We start from the raw sequence: 23,589 nt of genomic DNA, 5'->3' as shown, positions 1-23,589 counted from the left end.
CCGATCCGGGCAGTGAATTTCAGACACCCACCACCCTCTGGGTGAGAAAGATCTTCCTCATGTCCCCTCTAATCCTTCTACCAATCACCTTAAATCTGTGCCCCCGAGCAACGCACAAAGGCTCCTTCGACAGCACCTTCCAAATCCATGACCTCTACCAACTAGAAGGACAAGGGCAGCAGATGCATGGGAACCCCACCACCTACAAGTTCCCCTCCAAGCCACACACCATCCTGACTTGGAACTATATCGCCGTTCCTTCACTGTCGCTGGGTCAAAATCCTGGAACTCCCTTCCTAACAGCACTGTGGGTGTACCTACCTCACATGCTGCAGCGGTTCAAGAAGGCAGCTCACCACCACCTTCTCAAGGGCAATTCGGGATGGGCAATAAATGATGGCCTGGCCAGTGACACCCACATCCCATGAACGAATTAAAAAAAGATTGACCTCTCTGCTAGGGAAAACATGTCCTTCCTGTCTACTCTATCTAGGCAACTCAATTAAGTCACCCCTCTGCCTCCTCTTTTCTAAGGAAAATAACCCGAGCCGATCAATCTTTCCTCATGGCTGCAATTTCCAAGCCCTGGCAACATTCTTGTAAATCTCCTCTGCACTCTCTACACAGCAATTATGCCCTTTCTGTAATGTGGTGACCAGAACTGTAAGCAATATTCCAGCTGTGGTCTAACCAGTGTTTTATACAGTTCCAGCATTACATCCCTGCTTTTGTATTCTATACCTCGGCCAATAAAGGAAAACATTCCATTTGCCTTCTTCACCACTTTATCTGCCTGTCCTGCCACCTTCAGGGACCTGTGGACATGCACTCCAAGGTCTCTCACTTCCTCTACCCCTTTCAAATCCTCCCATTTATTGTGTATTCCCTCTCTTTATTTGCCCTCCCCGAATGCATTACCTCACACTTCTCTGGATTGAATTCCATTTGCCACTTTTCTGCCCACTCAACCAAACCATTGATATCATTCTGGAGTCTACAGCTATCCTCTTCACTATCAACTACACAGGCAATTTTTGTGTCATCTGCAAATTTCCCAATTATCCCTCCAACATTTAAGTCAAAATGATTAATATATTCCACAAACAGCAAGGGACCCAACACTGAGCCCTGTGGAACACCACTGGAAACCACTTTCCATTCACAAAAACATCCATCGACCATTACCCTTTGTTTCCTGTCACTGAGCCAATTCTGGATCTAACTCACCACATTCCCCTGTAGCCCATGGGCTGTTACTTTTCTGATCAGTCTGCCATGTGGGACCTTGTCAAATGCCTTACTAAAATCCATGTAGACAACATCCACTGCACTACCCTCATCAATCCTCCTTGTTAACTTACTCAAAAAATTCAATTAGGTTAGTAAGACACGACTTTCCCTTAACAAATCCATGCTGGCTATCCCTGAATAATCCGTGCTTTTCTAAGTGTCAATTTATCCTATCTCTCAGAATTGATTCTAATAATTTGTCCACCATCGAGGTCAGATTGACCAGCCTATAATTATTTGGCTTATCCCTTCCACTCTTTTTGAACAATGGCACAACATTCGCAGACCTCCAATCCTCTGGTACCTCTCCTGTATCTAGTGAGGATTTGAAAATGATCCTCAGAGCATCTGTTTTTTCCTCCCTGGCTTCCTTTAACAGTCTGGGATACAATCCATCTGGCCCTGGTGATTTATCCACTTTCAAGGATGTTAGACCCTCCAGTACTTCCCCTCTCATTATGTTTATCGTATCTAATATTTCACACTCCTCCTCTTTTACTACAATGTCTGCGTCATCCCTCTACTTTGTGAAGACAGAGACAAAGTTCTGATTAAGAACCCTGCCCACATCTTCTGCATCCATGCATGAGTTACCTTGTACATCTCTGATAGGCCCTACCCTTTCCTTAGTTAGCCTCTTGTCTTAATGTACTGATAAAACATCTTTGGGTTTTCCTTGATTTTACCTGCCAATAATTTTCATGTCCGTTCTTTGCTTTCCTAATTTCCTTTTTTACTTCATCTTTGCACTTTCTTTTCTCCTCTAGGCTTTCTGAAGTATTACCTTTTTTGTGACTGTCATAAGCTTTCTTCTGCATTATCTTGCCCTGTAAGCTTCTAAATAACCAGGGGGCTCTAGATTTGGCCATACCAGCCTTTTTATTTGTGGGGACATGCCTACACTGTGCATGTTGAATCTCGCTTTTGAATGCCTCCCATTGGTTTGCCACTGGTTTTCCTCCAAGTAGTTGTATCCAATCCACTTTTGCGAGATCACCTCTCAGCTTCATAAAATTTGCCTTCCCCCAATTTAGAACTTTAACTCCTGTTCTATCTTCATCCTTTCCTAAATCTAACTATTATGGTCACTATCTCCAAAATGGTCACCCACTGCTACTTCATCCACTTGCCCAGCTACATTACCGAAGACTAAATCTAGAATTGCGCCCCCCTCTCGTTGGGTTTGTTACGTGCTGACTAAAAAGTTCTCTTGAATGCAGTTCAAGAATTTTGTGCCCCCTGTGCCCTTCATATTTTTTGTATCCCAGTTGATATTGGGGTAGTTGAAATCCCCAACTATTATTTCCCAGTTGTTTTTGCACTCAGAAATTTGCCTACATATTTGTTCTTCTACCTCCCTCTCACTATTTGGGGGTCTATAGTACACTCCTAGTAGTGTGGCTGCCCCTTTTTTATTTCTGAGCTCAACTCATATGGCCTCATTTGATAATTCATTTAACATAATCATCCCTCCTCACAGCTGTAACTGATTCTTTAACCAATAATGCTACAACCCCCTCCTTTTTTATCCCCCTCTCTACCCTGCCTTAAAATTCCATATCCAGAGATGTTGAGCTGCCACTTTTGCCCCTCTTTAATCCATATTTCCGTTACAGCACTGATATCATGCTGCCATGTGTCTATCTGTGCCCTCAGCTCATCGACTTTATTTAATATACTCCTTGCATTTAAATAAATACCTTTTAACACTGCCAAATTCCTGTGCTGCACACTTTTTACCTTTTGCTTCTTCTGTCATTCAGAGTCACTCGCTAATTGGTGTTAAATTCTGTTTGATTACATGTCATGTGACAGTGTTACCACGTGAAAGGCGTTAGATAAATGCAAGTTGTTGTTGTTGAGTTGTCATTAAACCAACGACTCCCTGGTTCAATCTGCAGAACCGCCGGTTAAGATAATCCGACGAGCTCACGGGCCGACAGAGCACAAGTACTTGACCTCCGAGGACATTGCGCTCGAGTGCGAGCTGTCTCGGGCGGATGGAGTTGCCAAATGGTACAAGGATGGGGAAAAGGTGGTGGAAAACGAGCGGATATGCATCGGGAGGGAGGGAGTGATCCGGTCACTGCGGATACTGGACGCTCGGACAACAGACTCGGGAGAATACCTCTGTGACGTTCAGAATGACAGTGTTGTATTCAGAGTCTGCGTGGAAGGTAATGTAACTCGGGCTCAGTCTCCTCCCTGAAACCCTCCCCGGAGACTTTCCCCATCATTGGGAGGGGACATGTAGGATCTCTAAGACCCCATGCTGTCTGAGGCCATAAATACATCGCTCGCTGTGACACTGAGTTATACCGTACAGGCTGTAACCCCAGGGGTCTGTACCTGTCACTGATGGGACAGGTGGAACTCTGGTGTTCCTGAGTGAGTAACACACCTTCTGTCCTTGAAAACTACCCCCCCCACCCCCCCACCCCCTTCACCAATGTCCCTTTCCTCTCCAAAGTCCTTGAACATGTTGTTACCTTCAAAATCCGTGCCCGTCTTTCCCCGGACTCCAATCAGATTTCCGCCCCTGCCACTGTACCGAAACAGCTCTTATCAAAGTCACAAATGACAACCTGTGTGACTGTGACAAGGGTAAACTTTCCCTCCTCATCCTTCTCGACCTGTCTGCAGCCTTTGACACCGTCGACCAGACCATCCTCCTCCAACACCTCTCCACTGTCACCCAGCTGGGTGGGACTGCTCTCACCTGGTTCCATTCTTATCAATCCTGTCATCGCCAGAGCAGCACTTGCAATGGCTTCCCTTGCTGCTCCTGAACCGTTACCTCTGGTTACCCTCAAGGATCTATCCTTGGCCCCTTCCCGTTTCTCATCCAAATTTGCCCCTCGGTGACATCATCTGAAAACACAGTTTCCACATGTACACTGATGATACCCAACTCTACCTCACCATCATGATGTCTCTCAAACGCTCCACTATCTCTGATTTGTCACCCTGCTTGTCCGACATCTAGTACTAATGAGTGAAAAATCCATCTCATTAAATATTGGGAAGAAAAAAGTGGTTGATTTCGGTCCGCACCACATTCTCTACCCACTGACTCCACCCCTATCCCTGGTCACTGTCTGAGGTTAATCCAGACCATTCTCAATCTTGGACTCCTCTCTGTCCCTGAGCTGAGCTTCCAATCCTTTATCTCTTCCATCACTAAGACCATCAACTTCCACCTCTGTAAAATCCCCAACTCCGCTCCCGCCTCAGCCCCTCTGTTACTGAAACCCCTCATCCATGCCTTTGTTACCTCCACACTCGACTACACTGATGCACTCCTGCCCAGCCTCCCATCTTCCACCCTCCATAAACATGGGCTCATCCAAAACTCTGCTTCCCGCAGACGAACTCGCACCGAGTCCTATTCAGCCACCACCTCTGCACTCACTGTCCTACGTTGGTAGCCGGTCCGGAAACACTTTGATTTTAAAATTCATTTCCTTGTTTTCAGATCTCTTTCAATGTTTCACTTCTCCTGATCTCCGTAACCTCCTCCAGCCCCACAATTCTCTGTGCCCCTCTAATCCTGGCCTCATGAGCATCCCGATTTCCATCGCTCCATCATTGGAGGCCGTGTCTTCAGCTGTCTGGGCCCTAAGCTCTGCAATTCCCTCTCTAAACCTCTCCACCTCTCCACCTCTGTCTCCTCCTTTCAAATACTTCTTAAAATCTATCACTTAACCAGCTATCAAATCAGTCCTCAATAAAACCAAAAAACCCCTTTATCCAGAGAGTGGTGAGAATGTGGAACTTGTTACCACTGGGAGTGGTTGAAGTGAATAATAGAGATACATTTAAGAGGAAGCGATATAAACACTTGAGGGAGAAAGGAATCGAAGCTGGTGTTGATAGGGTGAGATGAAGAGGGGTGGCAGGAGGCTCATGTGGTGTATTAATACCAGCACAGACCAGCTGGGCAGATTGGCCTGTTTCTGTGTTGCAATATTGTGTGGAATTTAATGTAAAACTATTGGTTGCCTGTCTTAACATCTCCACATGTGGCTTGATTTTGTTTGGAATTCTGGGAAAGACGGCCACAGATATTGTTTGATTATACATCTTGGGACGCTTTTCCGATGTTAAAGGCACTAGATAAATGCAGGTTGTTGTTGTTGAGTTGTCATTAAACCAACGACTCCCTGGTTCTATCTGCAGAACCGCCGGTTAAGATAATCCGACGAGCTCACGGGCCGACAGAGCACAAGTACTTGACCTCCGAGGACATTGCGCTCGAGTGCGAGCTGTCTCGGGCGGATGGAGTTGCCAAATGGTACAAGGATGGGGAAAAGGTGGTGGAAAACGAGCGGATACGCATCGGGAGGGAGGGAGTGATCCGGTCACTGCGGATACTGGACGCTCAGACAACAGACTCGGGAGAATACCTCTGTGATGTCCAGGATGACAGCATTGTATTCAGAGTCTGCGTGGAAGGTAATGTAACTTGGACACAGTCTCCTCCCTGAAACCCTCCCCGGAGACTCTCCCCATCATTGGGAGGGGACATGTAGGTTCTTTAAGACCCCCTGCTGTCTGAGGCCATAAATACGTCCCCTGCAGTGATACTGAGCTATACCATACAGGCTGTAACTCCAGGGGTCTGTACCTGTCACTGATGGGACAGGTGGAACTCTGTTGTTCCTGAGTGACTAACACACCCACTGTCCTTGTAAACTACGCCCCATCACCAACTTCCCTTTCCTCTCCAAAGTCCTTGAACATGTTGTTACCTCCCATATCTGTGGCCGTCTTTCCCAGAATTCCATGTTAGAATCCCCCCATGCTGGTTTCCACCCTGCCACAGTACCAAAACAGCTGTTATCAAAGTCACAAATGACATCCTATGTGACAAAGGTAAATGTTCCCTCCTTGTCCTTCCTGTCCTGTCTGCAGCCTTTGACATGGTTGACCAGACCATCCTCCTCCATCCTTTGTTTTAATTCTTCCATGGGATGTGGGCATCGATGGCAAGGCCAGCATTTGTTGCCCACCTCTAATTGCCCTTGACAACTGATTGTCTTGCTTGACTATTTCAGAGGGCAGTTAAGAGTCAACCACATTGCTGTGGGTCTGGAGTCACATGTAGGCCAGACCCAGTAAGGACGACAGAACATTAGTGAACCAGATGGGTTTCTACGACAATCAATGATAGTTTTATGGCCACCATTCCTGAGATTAGCTTTCACTTGCAGATTTTGATGAATTAATTGAATTTTAAATTCCAACAGCTGCCATGGTGGGATTTGAACCCATGCTCCCATGGCATTAGCCTGGGTCTCTGTATTATTACTTTAGGGACATTACCACTACACCACCCATTGAGGGAGATGAGTGGGACTGCTCTCACCCTGGTTCCATTCTTATCTATCTAATCGTAGCCAGGGTATCACCTGTAATTGACTTCTCTTCCTGAATCCACACCGTTACCTCTGGTGCCCCCCACAAGGATCTATCCTTGGCTTCCTCCCATTTCTCATCAACATGCTGCCCCTCGGCGACATCATCCAAAAACATAATGCCAGTTTTCACACGTACACCCGGCTCTATCTCACCACCACCTCTCATCCTCTCTTGTCCTTTAAGTCACTCTTTAAAATCTACTTCTTTTACCAGGCTTTTGGTCACCTGTCCTAATATCTCCTTATATGGCTCGGTGTGAAATTTTGTTTCAATATTCCTGTGAAGCATTTTGGAACATTTTACTACATTAAAGGCACTGCATAAATCCAAGTTGTTATTGTTCTTTAGCTATACAGCCCTGGCAATACCGATGGAACTCTCTGATTCTGCTGAGTGACTAACAGTCCGGGTTGTCTGGGCGTGACACAATTCCGATGATTCCTTGGTGACCAGCTCTCCGGCTTTTCTTTCAGATCCTCCGGTGACAATCGTCGGAAGCTCGCGGATCTCAGAAGACTGCTCTTTCACAGAGTCCGAGGCCATCGCCATGACCTGTCAGCTTTCCCGCCCTGATGTCCCGGTTCGATGGTACAGGGACGGTTCAGAGCTTCTGCCCAGTGACAAGTTCAGGATTGAGTCGCGGGGTCTGGTGCGGGAGCTGATGATCTTCGACTCGGAGCCGTGTGATTCCGGCCAATATGTCTGCGATGCGGGCTCTGACAAACTGACCTTTAAAGTGACTGTCACAGGTATCAGTCACTGTGACGCTGCAACATCTCACCTTAAACATCTCACTGCTTTTTATCCTTCTCTCCTCACGGCCCCGATCGCTCTTGCCCCAGCCTCCGTGGTTTGTTAGAAAGCCACAGGGAAGTGTCAGTCTCACGGTTCCAATCCTGCCCTTTTCCGGTGTCTGCAGACATGGCCCTCGGCCTCTCTCGCCTCGACCCCAATGTCTGTAATGTCTCCCCTCCTCCTGGACAGAGACTCACTCGCTCAGGACAAGCCTGGGAGTGAGTCTACCAGTCTCCTGAGTTACATGGCCCAGCCCAGCACCAGGCAGTGCCGCAGTCTGATAGGCGCACTGGGTGGGGGGGGGGGGACATCAATTCCAATCCATCCCGCAGCCTTTTGTGAGGGACCCCAGTAAGGAGAGAGTGCTGCAAGAAATAATAGAAAGCCTTGCAGGGCGGCACAGTGGCGCAGTGGTTTGCACCGCAGCCTCACAGCTCCAGGGACCCGGGTTCGATTCCGGGTACTGCCTGTGTGGAGTTTGCAAGCTCTCCCTGTGTCTGCGTGGGTTTTCTCTGGGTGCTCCGGTTTCCTCCCACAAGCCAAAAGACTTGCAGGTTGATAGGTAAATTGGCCATTATAAATTGCCCCTAGTATAGGTAGGTGGTAGGGAATGCAGGGACAGGTGGGGATGTTTGGTAGGAATATGGGATTAGTGTAGGATTAGTATAAATGGGTGGTTGATGTTCGGCACAGACTCGGTGGGCCGAAGGGCCTGTTTCAGTCCGAAGGGCCTGTTTCAGTGCTGTATCTCTAATCTAATCTAATCTATAGCACCTTTCACCACCTCAGGATGTCCCTAAAACATTTCACAATTAATGAAGTACTGCCACGTGGGTGGCGCAGTGGTTAGCACCGCAGCCTCACAGCTCCAGGGACCTGGGTTCGATTCCGGGTACTGCCTGTGTAGAGTTTGCAAGTTCTCCCTGTGACTGCGTGGATTTTCGCCGGGTGCTCCGGTTTCCTCCCACAAGCCAAAAGACTTGCAGGTTGATAGGTAAATTGGCCATTGTAAATTGCCCCTAGTGTAGGTAGGTGGTAGGAGAATGGGATTACTTTAGGAGGGGATCTGGTAGGGAATATGGGATTGATGTAGGATTAGTATAAATGGGTGGTTGATGGTCAGCACAGACTCAATGGGCCGAAGGGCCTGCTTCAGTGCTGTATCTCTCTATGACTCTATGTAGTCACTGTTGTAATGTAGGAAATGTGACAGCCATTTGCATACTGCAAGATCCCACAAACAGCATTAAGATAATGACCAGGTAATCTAATTGTTTTAGTAATGTTGGTTGAGGGATAAATATTGGCCCAGGTCACCAGAGAGAACTTTTTCTTATTCCTTCATGGGATGTGGGCATCGCTGGCAAAGCCAGCATTTATTGCCCATGTCTAATTGCCCTTGTAAAGCTGGTGGTGAGCTGCCTTCTTGAACCGCTGTGGTCCATGTGGTGCAGGGATACCCACAGTGCTGTTAGGGAGGGAGTTCTGCTGAGCTTTGTAGGAATTCTATCATGGGATCTTTTATGTCTGCCCAAGAGGGTATACAGGGCTTGGGCTTAATGTCTCATTCCAAAAGAAGGCTCCTCTGACAGTGCAGCAGCCCCCGCCCCCCACCCCCCCACCTCAGTACTGCACTGAGTGGCAGCCTGGATTATGTGCTCGAGTCTCTGAAGTGGGGCTTGAATCAGAAGTGAGAGATGCAACCACAAAGCCACAGCTGACGTGTGTACCTAAACCTGCCACTGCCCATCATGACCCTCCATGACCTCTGCACCCTCTGCCAAATACCCCATCTAAATCAAACAGATCTCTCCAAACCTTGATGCCCAATCACAAACTAAAATCATGAAATCTGACCACCTGTTTGCCACTGGCCTGTGAACAATAAATGTAATGCAAGCACTGCGATAAGATGACAGGCGGCCAATCACAAAGCCCAGGGTTTACCAGCACCGGCCAATCACTAAGGAATCACTGCCTGTGTGGAGTTTGCAAGTTCTCCCTGTGTCTGCGTGGGTTTTCTCCGGGTGCTCCGGTTTCCTCCCACAAGCCAAAAGACTTGCAGGTTGGTAGGTAAATTGGCCATTATAAATTGCCCCTAGTATAGGTAGGTGGTAGGGAAATGTAGGGACAGGTGGGGATGTGGTAGGAATATGGGATTAGCGTAGAATTAGTATAAATGGGTGGTTGATGGTCGGCACAGACTCGGTGGGCCGAAGGGCCTGTTTCAGTGCTGTATCTCTAAACTAAAACTAAACTAAATAGCATTCAGGAGCACCAGCCAATCGCTGAGGCCCAAGGTTCACAAGCAGTGGCCAATCACTGAAGCGCAAGTGTTAACCTTATCCGGGACAATGTGCATTGTGGGTAGACACGGAGTTTCCCACTTGCCAATGGGATGGACTGACACCAGGTGCCAGGGGAACCGCTGAAACCACAGACGGAAATGGAGCATCAAGTTTCTGGGATAAATGTCCTTTGGGCATGGTCAATCTTCACTGACCGGTCTCTCAGATCATGGCTGCGTGGGGTGTCCAGTGCGGTCCTGTAAGTGGCCTGACAAGATCCTGAGGAGTTGTTCACTTTATGCCTGTTCAAACTGTCCAGGGGGTCCTTTCTCTCAGTTATGGCAGTCACAGACTGCATTGAGGCCTGTGCTCACTCAGAGGGCCCAACACTGAAACTATTTACGTGGTAACCCAGTCATAGCGCAACCTAATCCCTGCAGACCAAATTAGACAGGGTCAGTGAGGGGTTGGACTGCTGGTATTTTGATCATAAACAACAGGTGACATTGGTTTAGATTTTAATATCTCACCACCCCCCCCCACCCCCCAGACCTTAACCACCAACCCCAACACTCCCCAGAAACAAAGAGCGAGAAAGAGCAGAGCGAAAGAGAGAAAGAGAGAGAAAGGAGACAAGGACAGAGAGAGGCAGGGAGAAACAGAGAGAGAGAAAAAGAGACAGAGAGAGAGAGAGAGAGAGAACCGGAGGACTTGATTTTAACACTGCCCTCCGCTATTCCAGCCTGGAATGCGCTGTCTGAAAGGGCGATGGAAGCAGATTCAGTGGTAACTTTCCAAAGGGAATTGGAGAAATACTTGGAAAGGAATAAATTGATGGGCAATGGGGAAAGAGCGGGGGAGTGGGACTGACTGGCTAGCTCTTTCCAACAGCCGGCACAGGTACAACAGGCTGAATGGCCTCCTTCTGTGCTGTAAGATTCTCTGATTCCACAAACTTCCACTTCATCCACACAAAGGATCTAGGAAAGTGTTATGTGTAAATGTTAAGGTTTTAAAGTAAAGCGTACTCACACAGGTTTTTAAAAAAATGCTAAGATAAAAGGAGATTCAAATGCTGATGAGCTGTAAGTTCAAGTTGTTTCCTCCAAAAATAGGGAACATTTGGCAGGGACTGTCTGGCATTAAGCTCTCCTTTCTGCTTGTGAATACATTCATCTTTTAACAGGAAGCTGTTAGGAAAAGACTTCCCGACATTCTGAAGTTAGACAGCAGGAGGGTAATTACTTTAAGTCAAGGCAAGATGACCTACTGGAGGGGCAGTACTGAGGGAATGCTGCACTGTCAGAGGGACAGTACTTATGGAGTGCTGTACTGTCAGAGCGGCAGTACTGAGGGAATGCTGCACTGTCGGAGGGACAGTACTTATGGAGTGCTGTACTGTCAGAGGGTCAGTACTGAGGGAGTGCTGCACTGTTGGAAGGTCAGTACTGAGGGAGTGCTTCACGATCGGAGGGGCAGTACTGAGGGAGTGCTGCACTGTCGGAGGGTCAGTACTGAGGGAATGCTGCACTATCGGAGGGGCAGTACTGATGGATGCTGCAATGTCGGAGGGGCAGTACTGATGGAGTGCTGTACTGTCAGAGGGTCAGTACTGAGGGAGTGCTGCACTGTCGAAGGGTCAGTACTGAGGGAGTGCTGCACTGTTGGAAGGTCAGTACTGAGGGAGTGCTGCACGATTGGAGGGGCAGTACTGAGGGAGTGCTGCACTGTCGAAGGGTCAGTATTGAGGGAATGCTGCACTGTCGGAGGGGCAGTACTGAGGGAGTGCTGTACTGTCAGAGGGTCAGTACTGTGGGAGTGCTGCACTGTTGGAAGATCAGTACTGAGGGAGTGCTTCACGATCGGAGGGGCAGTACTGAGGGAGTGCTGCACTGTCGGAGGGGCAGTACTGAGGGAGTGCTGCACTGTCGAAGTGTCAGTACTGAGGCAATGCTGCACTCTTGGAGGGGCAGTACTGAGGGAGTGCTGCACTATTGGAGGGGCAGTACTGAGGGAGTGCTGCACTGTCGAAGTGTCAGTACTGAGGCAATGCTGCACTCTTGGAGGGGCAGTACTGAGGGAGTGCTGCACTGTCGGAGGGGCAGTACTGAGGGAGTGCTGCACTGTCGGAGGGGCAGTACTGAGGGAGTGCTGCACTGTCGGAGGGGCAGTACTGAGGGAGTACTGCACTGTCGGAGGGGCAGTACTGAGGGAGTACTGCACTGTCGGAGGGGCAGTACTGAGGGAGTGCTGCACTGTCAGAGGGGCAGTACTGAGGGAGTGCTGCACTGTCGGATGGGCAGTACTGAGGGAGTGCTGCACTGTTGGAGGGGCAGTACTGAGGGAGTGCTGTACTGTCAGAGTGGCAGTACTGATGGAGTACTGTACTGTCAGAGGGTCAGTACTGAGGGAGTGCTGCACTGTCGAAGGTTGAGTATTGAGGGAATGCTGCACTGTCGGAGGGGCAGTACTGATGGAGTACTGTACTGTCAGAGGGTCAGTACTGAGGGAGTGCTGCACTGTTGGAAGATCAGTACTGAGGGAGTGCTGCACTGTTGGAAGATCAGTACTGAGGGAGTGCTGCACTGTTGGAAGATCAGTACTGAGGGAGTGCTGCACTGTTGGAAGATCAGTACTGAGGGAGTGCTGCACTATTGGAGGGGCAGTACTGAGGGAGTGCTGCACTGTCGAAGTGTCAGTACTGAGGGAATGCTGCACTCTCGGAGGGGCAGTACTGAGGGATTGTTGTACTGTCAGAGGCGCAATACTGATAGAGTACGGCACTGTCGGAGGGGCAGTACTGAGGGAGTACTGCACTGTCGGAGGGGCAGTACTGAGGGAGTGCTGCACAGTCGAAGGGGCAGTACTGAGTGAGTGCTGCACTGTCGGATGGGCAGTACTGAGGGTGTGCTGCACTGTTGGAGGGGCAGTACTGCACTGTCGGAGGGGCAGTACTGAGGGAGTGCTGCATTGTCAGATGGGCAGTACTGAGGGAGTGCTGCAAGTTGGAGCCACCGTCCTTCAACTGAGACTTTAAGCCTCGGCCCCACATGCTTTCTCATGTGGTTATAAAAGATCCCATGGGCAAAATTTTGAAGAAGGGTAGGGAACATCTCTCTTATGGGTTAATAAAATTATCCCTCAGTGAACATCAATAAAATAAACTGTTTGTCTGGTCATTTACCACATTTCTTAGTAAAATTTCATAGAATTTACAGCATAGGAATGGGACACTCAACCCAACTAGTCTATGCTGCTGATATGAACTGGCTACACAGGACATAGATAGGCTAGCAGAGAGGTGGCAGATGGAATTTAATACTGACAAGTGGTTTTTAAAAAATTTATTTGTGGGGTGTGGGCATCGCTGGCTAGGCCAGCATTTATTACCCTTCCCTAATTGTCCTTGCCAGGCCATTTCAGAGGGCATTTAAGAGCCAACCACATTGCTGTGGGTCTGAAGTCACATGTAGGCCAGACCAGGTAAGGACAGCAGATTTCCTTCCCTAAAGGACATTAGTGAACCAGATGGGTTTTTACAACAATCGACAAATGGTTTCATGGTCACTATGAGACTATCTTTTAATTGCATTCAAATTTCACCATCTGCCATGGTGGGATTTGAACCCATGTCCCCAGAGCATTAGCCTGGGGCTCTGGGTTACTAGTCTAGTAACATTACCACTACTCCACTACCTCCCCCAAGTGTGAGGTGATGCATTTTGGCAGAAGGAATAGGGAGAGGAAATATATCCATAATGGCACAGATCTAAAGAGTGTGCAGGAACAGAGGGACCTGGGGGTGCATGTGTATCGATCTTTGAAGGTGGCAGAACATATTGAGAGAGTGGTTAGTAAAGCATGTGGGATCTTGGGCTTCATAAATAGAGGGACTGGGTACAAAAGCAGGGAGGTTAAAGGCCTGCTCAAGTCACAAAAATAACCTGACCTGAACCCAACGGAACCACAATGGACCCGAGCCCGACCTGGCCCAAGTCCCTCTATTTTCCCCCTGGACCTAACCCGACCCAAGAACCACAATGTTCCCTTTACTTACCTTCCAACTCCCAGTCTTCAGGAAGCTGCAGCGTGAGCGTGATGACGTCATAGAGATGTTCACACCCTCACTGCGCAGACTCAGAGTTTCTCTGCTTGACGTCCTGGACTCACAGCTCAGGTAAGTTTTTAGCTTTTAACACTTACCTGCAATTCTTGCTGTGGGTGTCCGACTGGACCCAGCCTGACCTGACCCGAGCCCGAAGGCCAGACACAGAGGAGCGATCCAACCCGACCCAAACCAGACACATGTCGTCAGGGTTTGGGTCGGGTAGCAGGCCTTTAAGGGAAGTTATGCTGAGTCTCAATAAAGCTCTGCTGAGGCCCTAACTGGAGTATTGCGTTCAGTTCTGGTCACCACACTTTAGGAAGGATGTGAGGGTCCTTGAGAGGGTGCAGAGGAGATTTACCAGAATGGTTCCAGGGATGGGGAATTTAGTTACAAGGTCAGGTTTGAAAAGCTGTGTTTTTTTCTTCTCAGAACAAAGGAGTCTGAGGGGAGATTTAACAGAAGTGTACAGGATTATGACAGGCTTAGATAAGTTAGACAATGAAAAGCTGTTTCCATTAAGGACTAGGAGACACAGATTTGGACAAGAGATGCAGGGGGAATCTGAGGAATCACTTTTTTACGCATAAGGTGATAATGACCTGGAACTCGCTGCCCACGAGGGTGGTGGAAGCGGAGTCAATCAACGACTTCAAAAGGAAATTGGATGGGCACTTGAAGGGAATAGATTTGCGGAGCTACGGGGACCTGGCGGGGGAGTGGGACTGACTGCATTGCTCCGTGGAGAGCCTGCATGGACTCGGTGGGCCGAATGGCCTCCTTCTATGCTGTAAATGACTCCAATCCTCTCCATTGCTGTTTGTGGGTTGTTGCGTGTGTAACTTAGGTGCTTTATTTTCCTACATTACAACATTTCATTGGCTGTGAAACACAATGGGACTCTCCGAGGTGGTGAAAGATGTCGTTGTAAGCCTTCTCTTTCTGTTCTCTCCACCAGAGGCTCAGGTGTTGTTTACAAACAAGGAGACACACCCGGAAGAAGTCTACGCCAATGAGAATGGAAAGGCGGTGCTGGCTGCCATCGTCTCCAAAGAGCAAGCCAGTGTTGCCTGGTACAGACACATGGAGCAGGTAACCGAGGGGGAGAAATATGAGATGAAGAGTGAGTCACGGGTGCATAGTCTGATCATCAAGAACGTCCTGAAGGAAGATTCCGGACTCTATATCTGCCGGTCCAGAGATGATGAGATGGTTTTCAATGTAAACGTGGCAGGTAAGAGTGGGGGTGGGGCACAGCGAGCTGGGGCAAGGGGCGGGGAGGTGGATGGGGGAGGGGCTGCGAAGCCTGGCAGAGCTGCAGTAGCAGGCAGGGTGCATGGTGCCAATATCAGAGATAGCTCAGAATCAGAGAATCATAGAAAGTGTATGGCACAGAAAGAGGCCAGTTGGCCCATCGGGTCTGCGCCTGCTGAAAAACAGCCACCCAGCCTAATCCTACTTTTCAGCATTTATAGCTCAGGAACTCCTGAAAGTAACCAAACAACACCTTGCATTTATTTAAACAGAAAATTGTGGAAATACTCCGCAGGTCTGGCAGCATCTGTGCAGAGAGAAACACAGTCTTTAATACAGCACAGCATCTCAAGGCTTTTGACCAAGCTTTTGGTCGCCTGTCCTTATGTGGTTTGGATGTCAAGTTTTGCTTCATAACTGCTCCTGTGAAGTGCCTTGGGATGTTTTACTATATTAAAGGGGCTATATAAATGCTGGTTGTTGTTCTTTGAGAATCACAGGAACAGGAGGAGGCCATTCAGCCCCTCGAACCTGTTGCGCCATTCAGTTAACAACATATGAATTAGGAGCAAAAGTGGGCCATTCGGTCCCTCTAACCTGCTCCACCATCCAATAAGATCATGGCTGATCTATTTGTGTCTCGAATTTCACACCCCCATCTACCCCCTATAACCTTTGATTCCCTTGCCTAACAAGAATCTATCTACCTCCGCCTTAAAAATATTCAATGACCCCGCCTCCAACACCTTCTGAGGCAGAGAATTCCAAAGTCGCACAACCCTCAGAGAAAAAATTTCTCCTCATCTCTGTCCTAAAAGGGAGACCCCTAATTTTAAAACAGTGCCCTCTTGTTCTGGACTCACCCACAAGAGGAAACATCCTTTCCACATCCACCTTGTCAAGACTGTTCAGGATCTTCTTTACTTCAATCAGGTCTCCCCTCACTCTTCTAAACTCCAGTGAAAACAAGCACAGTCTGTCCAACCTTTCCGCATAAGACAACCTGCTCATTCCAGGTATCAATCTAGGAAACCTCCTCTGAACCACCTCCAATGCATTTACATCCTCCTTAAATATGGAGACCAAAACTGCACACATTATTGTCTCACCAATGCCCTGCAGAACTGAAGCATAACATCCTTACTTTTATTTTCAATTCCCCTCGTAATAAAGGATAGCATTCCATTAGCCTTCTTTATGATTTGCAGTACCTGCATACTTTGTGTGACTCCTGCACTAGAACTAGGGCGGCACAGTGGTTAGCACCGCAGCCTCACAGCTCCAGCGACCTGGGTTCAATTCTGGGTACTGCCTGTGTGGAGCTTGCAAGTTCTCCCTGTGTCTGCGTGGGTTTCCTCCGGGTGCTCCGGTTTCCTCCCACATGCCAAAGACTTGCAGGTTGATAGGTTAATTGGCCATTATAAATTGCCCCTAGTATAGGTAGGGAAATATAGGGACAGGTGGGGATGTGGTAGGAATATGGGATTAGTGTAAATGGGTGGTTGATGGTCGGCACAGACTCGGTGGGCCGAAGGGCCTGTTTCAGTGCTGTATCTCTAAAACTAAAACACCTAGATCCCTCTGCACCTTGGAATTCTGCAATCGTTCTCTGTTTAAGTAATACTCTGCTACTTTATTCTTTATGCCAAAGTGAACAACTTCACATTTTCCCACATTATACTCCATCCGCCAGATTTTTGCCCACTCACTCAACCTATATATATATATCGGTCTGCAACCTCCTTATGTCCTCATCACAACATACTTTCCTACCTACCTTTCTGTCATCTGTAAATTTAGCTGCCGTGCCATTGCTCCCCTCATCTAAGTCATTGATATAAATTGTAAAAAGTTGAGGCCCCAGCACAGACCCCAGCAGGACTCCACTCGTCACATCCTGCCAATCAGAAAAGGACCCATTTGTGCATACTCTCTGTTTTCTGCCAGCCAGCCAATCTTCTATCCATGCTAATATGTTAACCCCTACATCATGAGCTCCTACTTTGCACAATAACCTTTTATGTGGCACCTTGTCAAATACCTTCTGGAATTCTGGAAATCCAAGTACAGTATGTCAACGTGCTCCCCTTTATCCACAGTGCATGTTACTCATTCAAAGAACTCCAATAAATTGATTAAACCTGATTTCCCTTTCACAAAACCATGCTGACTATTACGATTATTAATTTCTTTGTCCTGATTAACCTTTTCGTCATTCTCTACTGTTCTTTATATTCTGACCAACCACGTGACCTGCCACTCATCTTTGCACAATTATATGCTTTTTTCCTTAGGTTTGATGCTTTCCTTAACTTCTTTAGTTAACCACTGATGATGGAGCCTCCCCTCAGAATTTTCTTTATAGTAGGAATATACGTATTCTGAGTATTCTGAAATATCCCCTTAAATGTCTGCTATTGCTTCTCTATTGATTTATCTCCAAACCTAGTAACCCAGTTCACTTCAGCTAGCTCAGCTTTCATGCCCATATAGTAGTCCTTATTTCAGTTTAAAATACTAGTCTTAGACCCACTCTTCTCTCTTTCAAACTGTATGTAAAGTTCAATCATATTGTGATCGCTGCTACCTAGAGGCGCCTTTACTCTGAGGTCATGAATTAATCCTGTCACATTACACAATACCAAGTCTAATATAACCTGCTCTCTGGTTGGTTCCAGAACATGCTGCTCTAAGGAACTATCTCAAAAGCATTCTATGAACTCATAATCCAGGCTACTATTGCCAATCTGATTTTTTCAGTTTATATGTAGATTAAAATCGCCCATGATTATTGCCATCCCTTTATCACAAGCACCCAGTATTTCTTCTTGGATACTTCGTCCTACATTGTGGTTACTGTTAGGGGGCGTGTAGACCACAACCATTAGTGACTTCTTTCCCTTACTGTTCCTAATCTCCACCCAAACCAATTCTCCATCCTGATCTCCTGAACCAAGGCCATCTCTAACTATTGCACCAATGCCATCCTTGATTAACAGTGCTACCCCTCCACCTTTACCTAGCTTCCTATTCTTCTTGAATTTCATATACCCCTCAGTATTCAGGACCCAATCCTTGTCATCCTGCAGCCACGTCTCCGTAATGGCTAAAGGATCATATTTATTTACTTCAATGTGTGCTATCAATTTGTCTATTTTGTTATGAATGCTACATGCATCTAGTCTTGACTGTTGGTGTGGTCTTAGGCTTTTTCTCTCTGTCCCTTCCTGCCATTCTCTGACCTTCATTTCCCCTATTACTATTCTGCTCTCCTGACTTGACTGTACCCTTTTGATTTGCTACATTTACCCAAGCGTAATCCCTCTTCCCCCTTGTTTAGTTTAAAGCCCTTTGTTAGATCATGGCTGATCTGTATCTTAACTCCACCCAACCACTTTGGTTCTGTAACCCTTAATCCCCTTACCCAACAAAAATCTATCACTCTCAGTTTTGAAATTTACAATTGAACCCCAGTCTCAAAAACTTTTTGGGGGCGAGAGTTCCAGATTTCCTCTACCCTTTGTGTGAAGAAGTGCTTCCTGGCATCACCCTGTATTAAGATCCTTGCTATCACTTGCTTTAATCCCCTCTCCTCCCTCCCACATCCCCTAATATATAAATACAGGTAAGAGCACCCTTCACCTCATCCCATGGTGCATTTATAATGACCCAGAATCTCATTTGTTGACAGAAACTTGCTTAGTTCCTTCTTGAAACCAATTAAGGTTTCCTCTTCCAACTCCCATGCTGGTAATCTTATCCACATTTTAAAAAATTAATTCTCAGGGTCTGGGCATTGCTGACAAAGCCAGCATTTATTGCCCGTCTCTAATTGCCCTCTGGAACTGCTGCAGTCCATGTGGTGTAGGTACACCCGCAGTGCTGTTAGGGAGGGAATTCCAGGATTTTGACCCAGCGATAGTGAAGGAACAGCGATATAGTTCTAAGTCAGGATGGTGTGTGACTTGGAGGGCAACTTGCAGGTGGTGGTGTTCCCATGCATCTGCTGCCCTTGTCCTTCTAGGTGGTAGAGGTCGTGGATTTTGAAGGTGCTGTTGAAGGAGCCTTGGTAAGTTTCTGCAGTGAATCTTGTAGATGGTACATACTACTGCCACTGTGCAGGGAGTGGATGTTTAAGGTGGTGGATGGGGTGCTAATCAAGTGGTCTGCTTTATCTTGGATGGTGTCGAGCATCTTGAGTGTTGTTGGAGCCGCACCCATCCAGGCAAGTGGAGAGTATTCCATCACACTCCTCATTTGTGCCTTGTAGATGGTAGACAGGCTTTGGGGAGTCGGGAGGTAAGTTACTCGCCACAGAATTCCCTGCCTCTGACCTGCTTTTATAGCCACAGTATTTATGTGGCTGGTCCAGTTAAGTTTCTGGCCCATGGTAACCCCCAGGATGGTGGGGAATTCAGCGATGGTAATGCCGTTGAATATCAAGGGGAGATTTTTAGTTTATCTCTTGTTGGAGATGGTCATTGCCTGGCACTTGTGAGGTGCAAACGTTACTCGTCTCTCCAGCCAGGAGAAACAGCCTCTCAGCAATTACCCTGTTAAGCCCTCTTAGAATTTTATAATTCAGTGAGATCACCTCCCATTCTTCTAAACTCCAGAGACTATAGGCCCATTCGACCCAATTTTCCTAATAGAACAGCCCTTATATCCAGGAATCAATTTGTTGTAATCCTTCTAAGGCATGTATATCCTTCCTTAGGTAAGGAGACCAAACTGTACACAATGCTCCAGGTGTGGTCTCACCAAAGCCCTGTACAATTGTAGCAAGACTTCCTTTTTCTCTTGTACTCCAACTCCCCTTGCAATAAAGGTTAACATACCATTTGCTTTCCTAATTTCTTGCTATACCTGTAGTATAAGGATGTAAAGGGTTAACACCGAAGACAGAGAGAGAGACCTGTCCCACTATCCAAGTGATGATGTAACAATCACATGACATAGGCCTGAGAAGAAGGTGGTACAGCAGCATGAAGGATGCTAGCTTAGGTGGCATGTGGAGAGTGTATATAGTAACTGCAAATAATAAAGAGTTGTTAGTTAACCTTTACTGGAGTCTAAGGCTCTCTCTAGAACGCCCTACAAAGCTACTAATACAAACCTAACAACACAATAGTACTTGCATTCTAACTTTGTGTAAAAGGACCTGCAAATCCCTCTGAATACCAAGATATACCAGTCTCTCACATTTTACAAATATTCTGCTTTTCTATTCTTCCTACCAAAGAGGATGATTTCACACTTACACCTTCTTATCCAATAACTTAACTTGTCCATATCCCTTTGTACCCTCCTTACATCCTCCTCAAAGCTTACTTTTTCACCTAACTTTGTATCATCAGCAAACTTGGAATGATAACGCTCTGTCCCCTCATCTAAGACATTTATATAGATTGTAAATAACTGAGGCCCCAGCACTGATCCTTACAGCACTCCACTAGTTACAGCCTGCCAACCTGAAAATGTTTTCTGCCTGTTAACCAATCCTCTATTCCTGCGATATTTACCCTCAATCCCACGAGCCTTCATCTTACTCAACAACTTTTCATGTGGATCCTAATCAAGTGCCTTCTGAAAATCCAGATATACTACATCCACTGATTCCCCCTTATTACCCTGCTAGTTACACTGCCTCAAATTTCTCATAGATTTGTCTATCATGATTTCCCTTTCATAAAACAGTGTTGACCCTGCCTAATACTTATGTGGTTTTTCCAAATGTCCTGTTACCAATTCCTTAATAATAGATTGCAGCATTTTCCTTGATGTCAGACTAACTGGCCTGTAGTTCCCTGGTTAATCTGTCCTTCCTTTCTTGAATAACAGTGTTACATTTGTTACCATCCAATCCATGGGGAAGGTACTAGAATCTAGGAAATTCAGGAAGAACAGAATCATTGCATCCATATCTCTGTAGCTACCTGTCATGCAGACCCCCCACCTGCCAAGAATGAGGCATATTAATTTTGTCATATGAACATTGATTTTAAACTGTTGCTGGAGTGACGAAATGACTTGTTAAAAAGATCAGCCATGGCGGGAAAAAAACATTTGCATACTAACAGAGAGTGCTTGAAGGGACAAAGGGGCTATTCCTTGCTCCAATTTAACCCACAATGGACTTTGAGCACCAGGCATTGTGTGTAAGAAGAGACATTCCAGGGTCGGCTAAGACAAGTGAATCCACAAACAGACGTGGTCAGACCAGCTGATCACATGACTAATCTGCTTGGCAACCTGGGTTTTTCTGAATTGTACAAAGAATTTGAACGTAAAAAGACTGTTTGCTCCTGAAGTGAGAAAACCTCTCCTGTCTGCTCCCATCTCTTTCTCACAAGCCTCTGGACCCACTGAGGACACATGAACTTCAAGAGAGAAAAGTCTCCTACATCGAACAAGGTTTAAGAAGAATACTGGGCCCCAATGAAAAGCAAGACCTACCTACAATCAAGGATTCTACAGCAAGCTCGAAGGACACTAGCCAAAACCATCTTCAGATATTGCCTCAAACTTTTCCACTTTATTTCTTCTGCTCTTATTTGTCTCCATCTGCATATGTTATCGCGTATGCATGCTAGCCTGGGTGCAATGCATATCCGTAGGCGTTAACTGAATTAGAGTTTAAGTTTAATAAAGTTCAACCTTTTCTCTTTAAACTTAAGGAAACCTGTTTGATTAGTTTATTTGCCTTACAATCGGAAGTTAGTGAAGAAGGATTCACCAAGGGGGAGCTAAAAAAAAGTGTGTCCATGACTCGATGGCCTGGTGAAGGCTGAGGACTCCTTTCTCAAAGAACAAAGAACAGTACAGCACAGGAACAGGCCATTCGGCCCTCCAAGCCTGCGCCGATCTTGATGCCTGCCTAAACTAAAACCTTCTGCACTTCCGGAGACCGTATCCCTCTATTCCCATCCTATTCATGTATTTGTCAAGATGTCTCTTAAACGTCTCTATCGTACCTGCTTCCACCACCTCCCCCGGCAGCAAGTTCCAGGCACTCACCACCCTCTGTGTAAAGAACTTGCCTCGCACATCCCCTCTAAACTTTGCCCCTCTCACCTTAAACCTATGTCCCCTAGTAACTGACTCTTCCACCCTGGGAAAAAGCTTCTGACTATCCGCTCATAACTTTGTAAACCTCTATCATGTCGCCCCTCCACCTCCATCGTTCCAGTGAAAACAATCCGAGTTTATCCAACCTCTCCTCATAGCTAATGCCCTCCAGACCAGGCAACATCCTGGTAAACCTCTTCTGTACCCTCTCCAAAGCCTCCACGTCCTTCTGGTAGTGTGGCGACCAGAATTGCACGCAATATTCTAAGTGTGGCCTAACTAAAGTTCTGTACAGCTGCAGCATGACTTGACAATTTTTATACTCTATGCCCCGACCGATGAAGGCAAGCATGCCATATGTCTTATCCACCTGCGTTGCCACTTTCAGTGACCTGTGGACCTGTACACCCAGATCTCTCTGCCTGTCAATACTCCGAAGGGTTCTGCCATTTACTGTACACCTCCCACCTGCAAAATGCAAACACCTCACATTTGTCCGGATTAAACTCCATCTGCCATTTCTCCGCCCAAGTCTCCAACCGATCTATATCCTGCTGTATCCTCTGACAATCCTCAACACTATCCGCAACTCCACCAACCTTTGTGTCGTCCGCAAACTTACTAATCAGACCAGCTACATTTTCCTCCAAATCATTTATATATACTACAAACAGCAAAGGTCCCAGCACTGATCCCTGCGGAACACCACTAGTCACATCCTTCCATTCAGAAAAGCACCCTTCCACTGCTACCCTCTGTCTTCTATGACCGAGCCAGTTCTGTATCCATCTTGCCAGCTCACCTCTGATCCCGTGTGACTTCACCTTTTGTACCAGTCTGCCATGAGGGACCTTGTCAAAGGCTTTACTGAAGTCCATATAGATAACATCCACTGCCCTTCCCTCATCAATCATCTTCGTCACTTCCTCAAAAAACTCAATCAAGTTAGTGAGACACGACCTCCCCTTTACAAAACCATGCTGCCTCTCGCTAATAAGTTTGTTTGTTTCCAAATGGGAGTAAATCCTGTCCCTAAGAATCCTCTCTAATAATTTCCCTACCACTGACGTAAGGCTCACCGGCCTATAATTTCCTGGATTATCCTTGCTACCCTTCTTAAACAAAGGAACAACATTGGCTATTCTCCAGTCCTCTGGGACCTCACCTGTAGCCAATGAGGATGCAAAGATTTCTGTCAAGGCTCCAGCAATTTCTTCCTTTGCCTCCCTCAGTATTCTGGGGTAGATCCCATCAGGCCCTGGGGACTTATCTACCTTAATGCTTTGCAAGACACCAACACCTCCTCCTTTTTGATAATGAGATGACTGAGACCTGGTTGTAACAGAAATTTGGAAGCTACCATCCTGG

General features: G+C 46.9%; 1 protein-coding gene across 4 annotated transcripts in view; it reads left to right on the top strand.

Moving 5' to 3' along the window:
* The window catches only part of LOC137371842 (obscurin-like protein 1), a 127,936-nt gene that overhangs the window by 50,088 nt on the left and 54,259 nt on the right, over window positions 1-23,589 (top strand). For all 4 annotated transcript variants that reach the window (XM_068034783.1, XM_068034781.1, XM_068034782.1 and 1 more), the window contains 4 exons: window positions 3,192-3,467; window positions 5,470-5,745; window positions 7,185-7,460; window positions 14,858-15,133. In XM_068034783.1, the coding sequence (XP_067890884.1) occupies window positions 3,192-3,467; window positions 5,470-5,745; window positions 7,185-7,460; window positions 14,858-15,133 (1,104 nt within the window). The remainder of the gene's footprint in view (window positions 1-3,191; window positions 3,468-5,469; window positions 5,746-7,184; window positions 7,461-14,857; window positions 15,134-23,589) is intronic.

This window comes from Heterodontus francisci, chromosome 7, assembly GCF_036365525.1.
Source record: "Heterodontus francisci isolate sHetFra1 chromosome 7, sHetFra1.hap1, whole genome shotgun sequence".
In the NCBI taxonomy this organism is placed as follows: domain Eukaryota; kingdom Metazoa; phylum Chordata; class Chondrichthyes; order Heterodontiformes; family Heterodontidae; genus Heterodontus; species Heterodontus francisci.
This window is presented reverse-complemented; position numbering and strand designations above follow the sequence as displayed.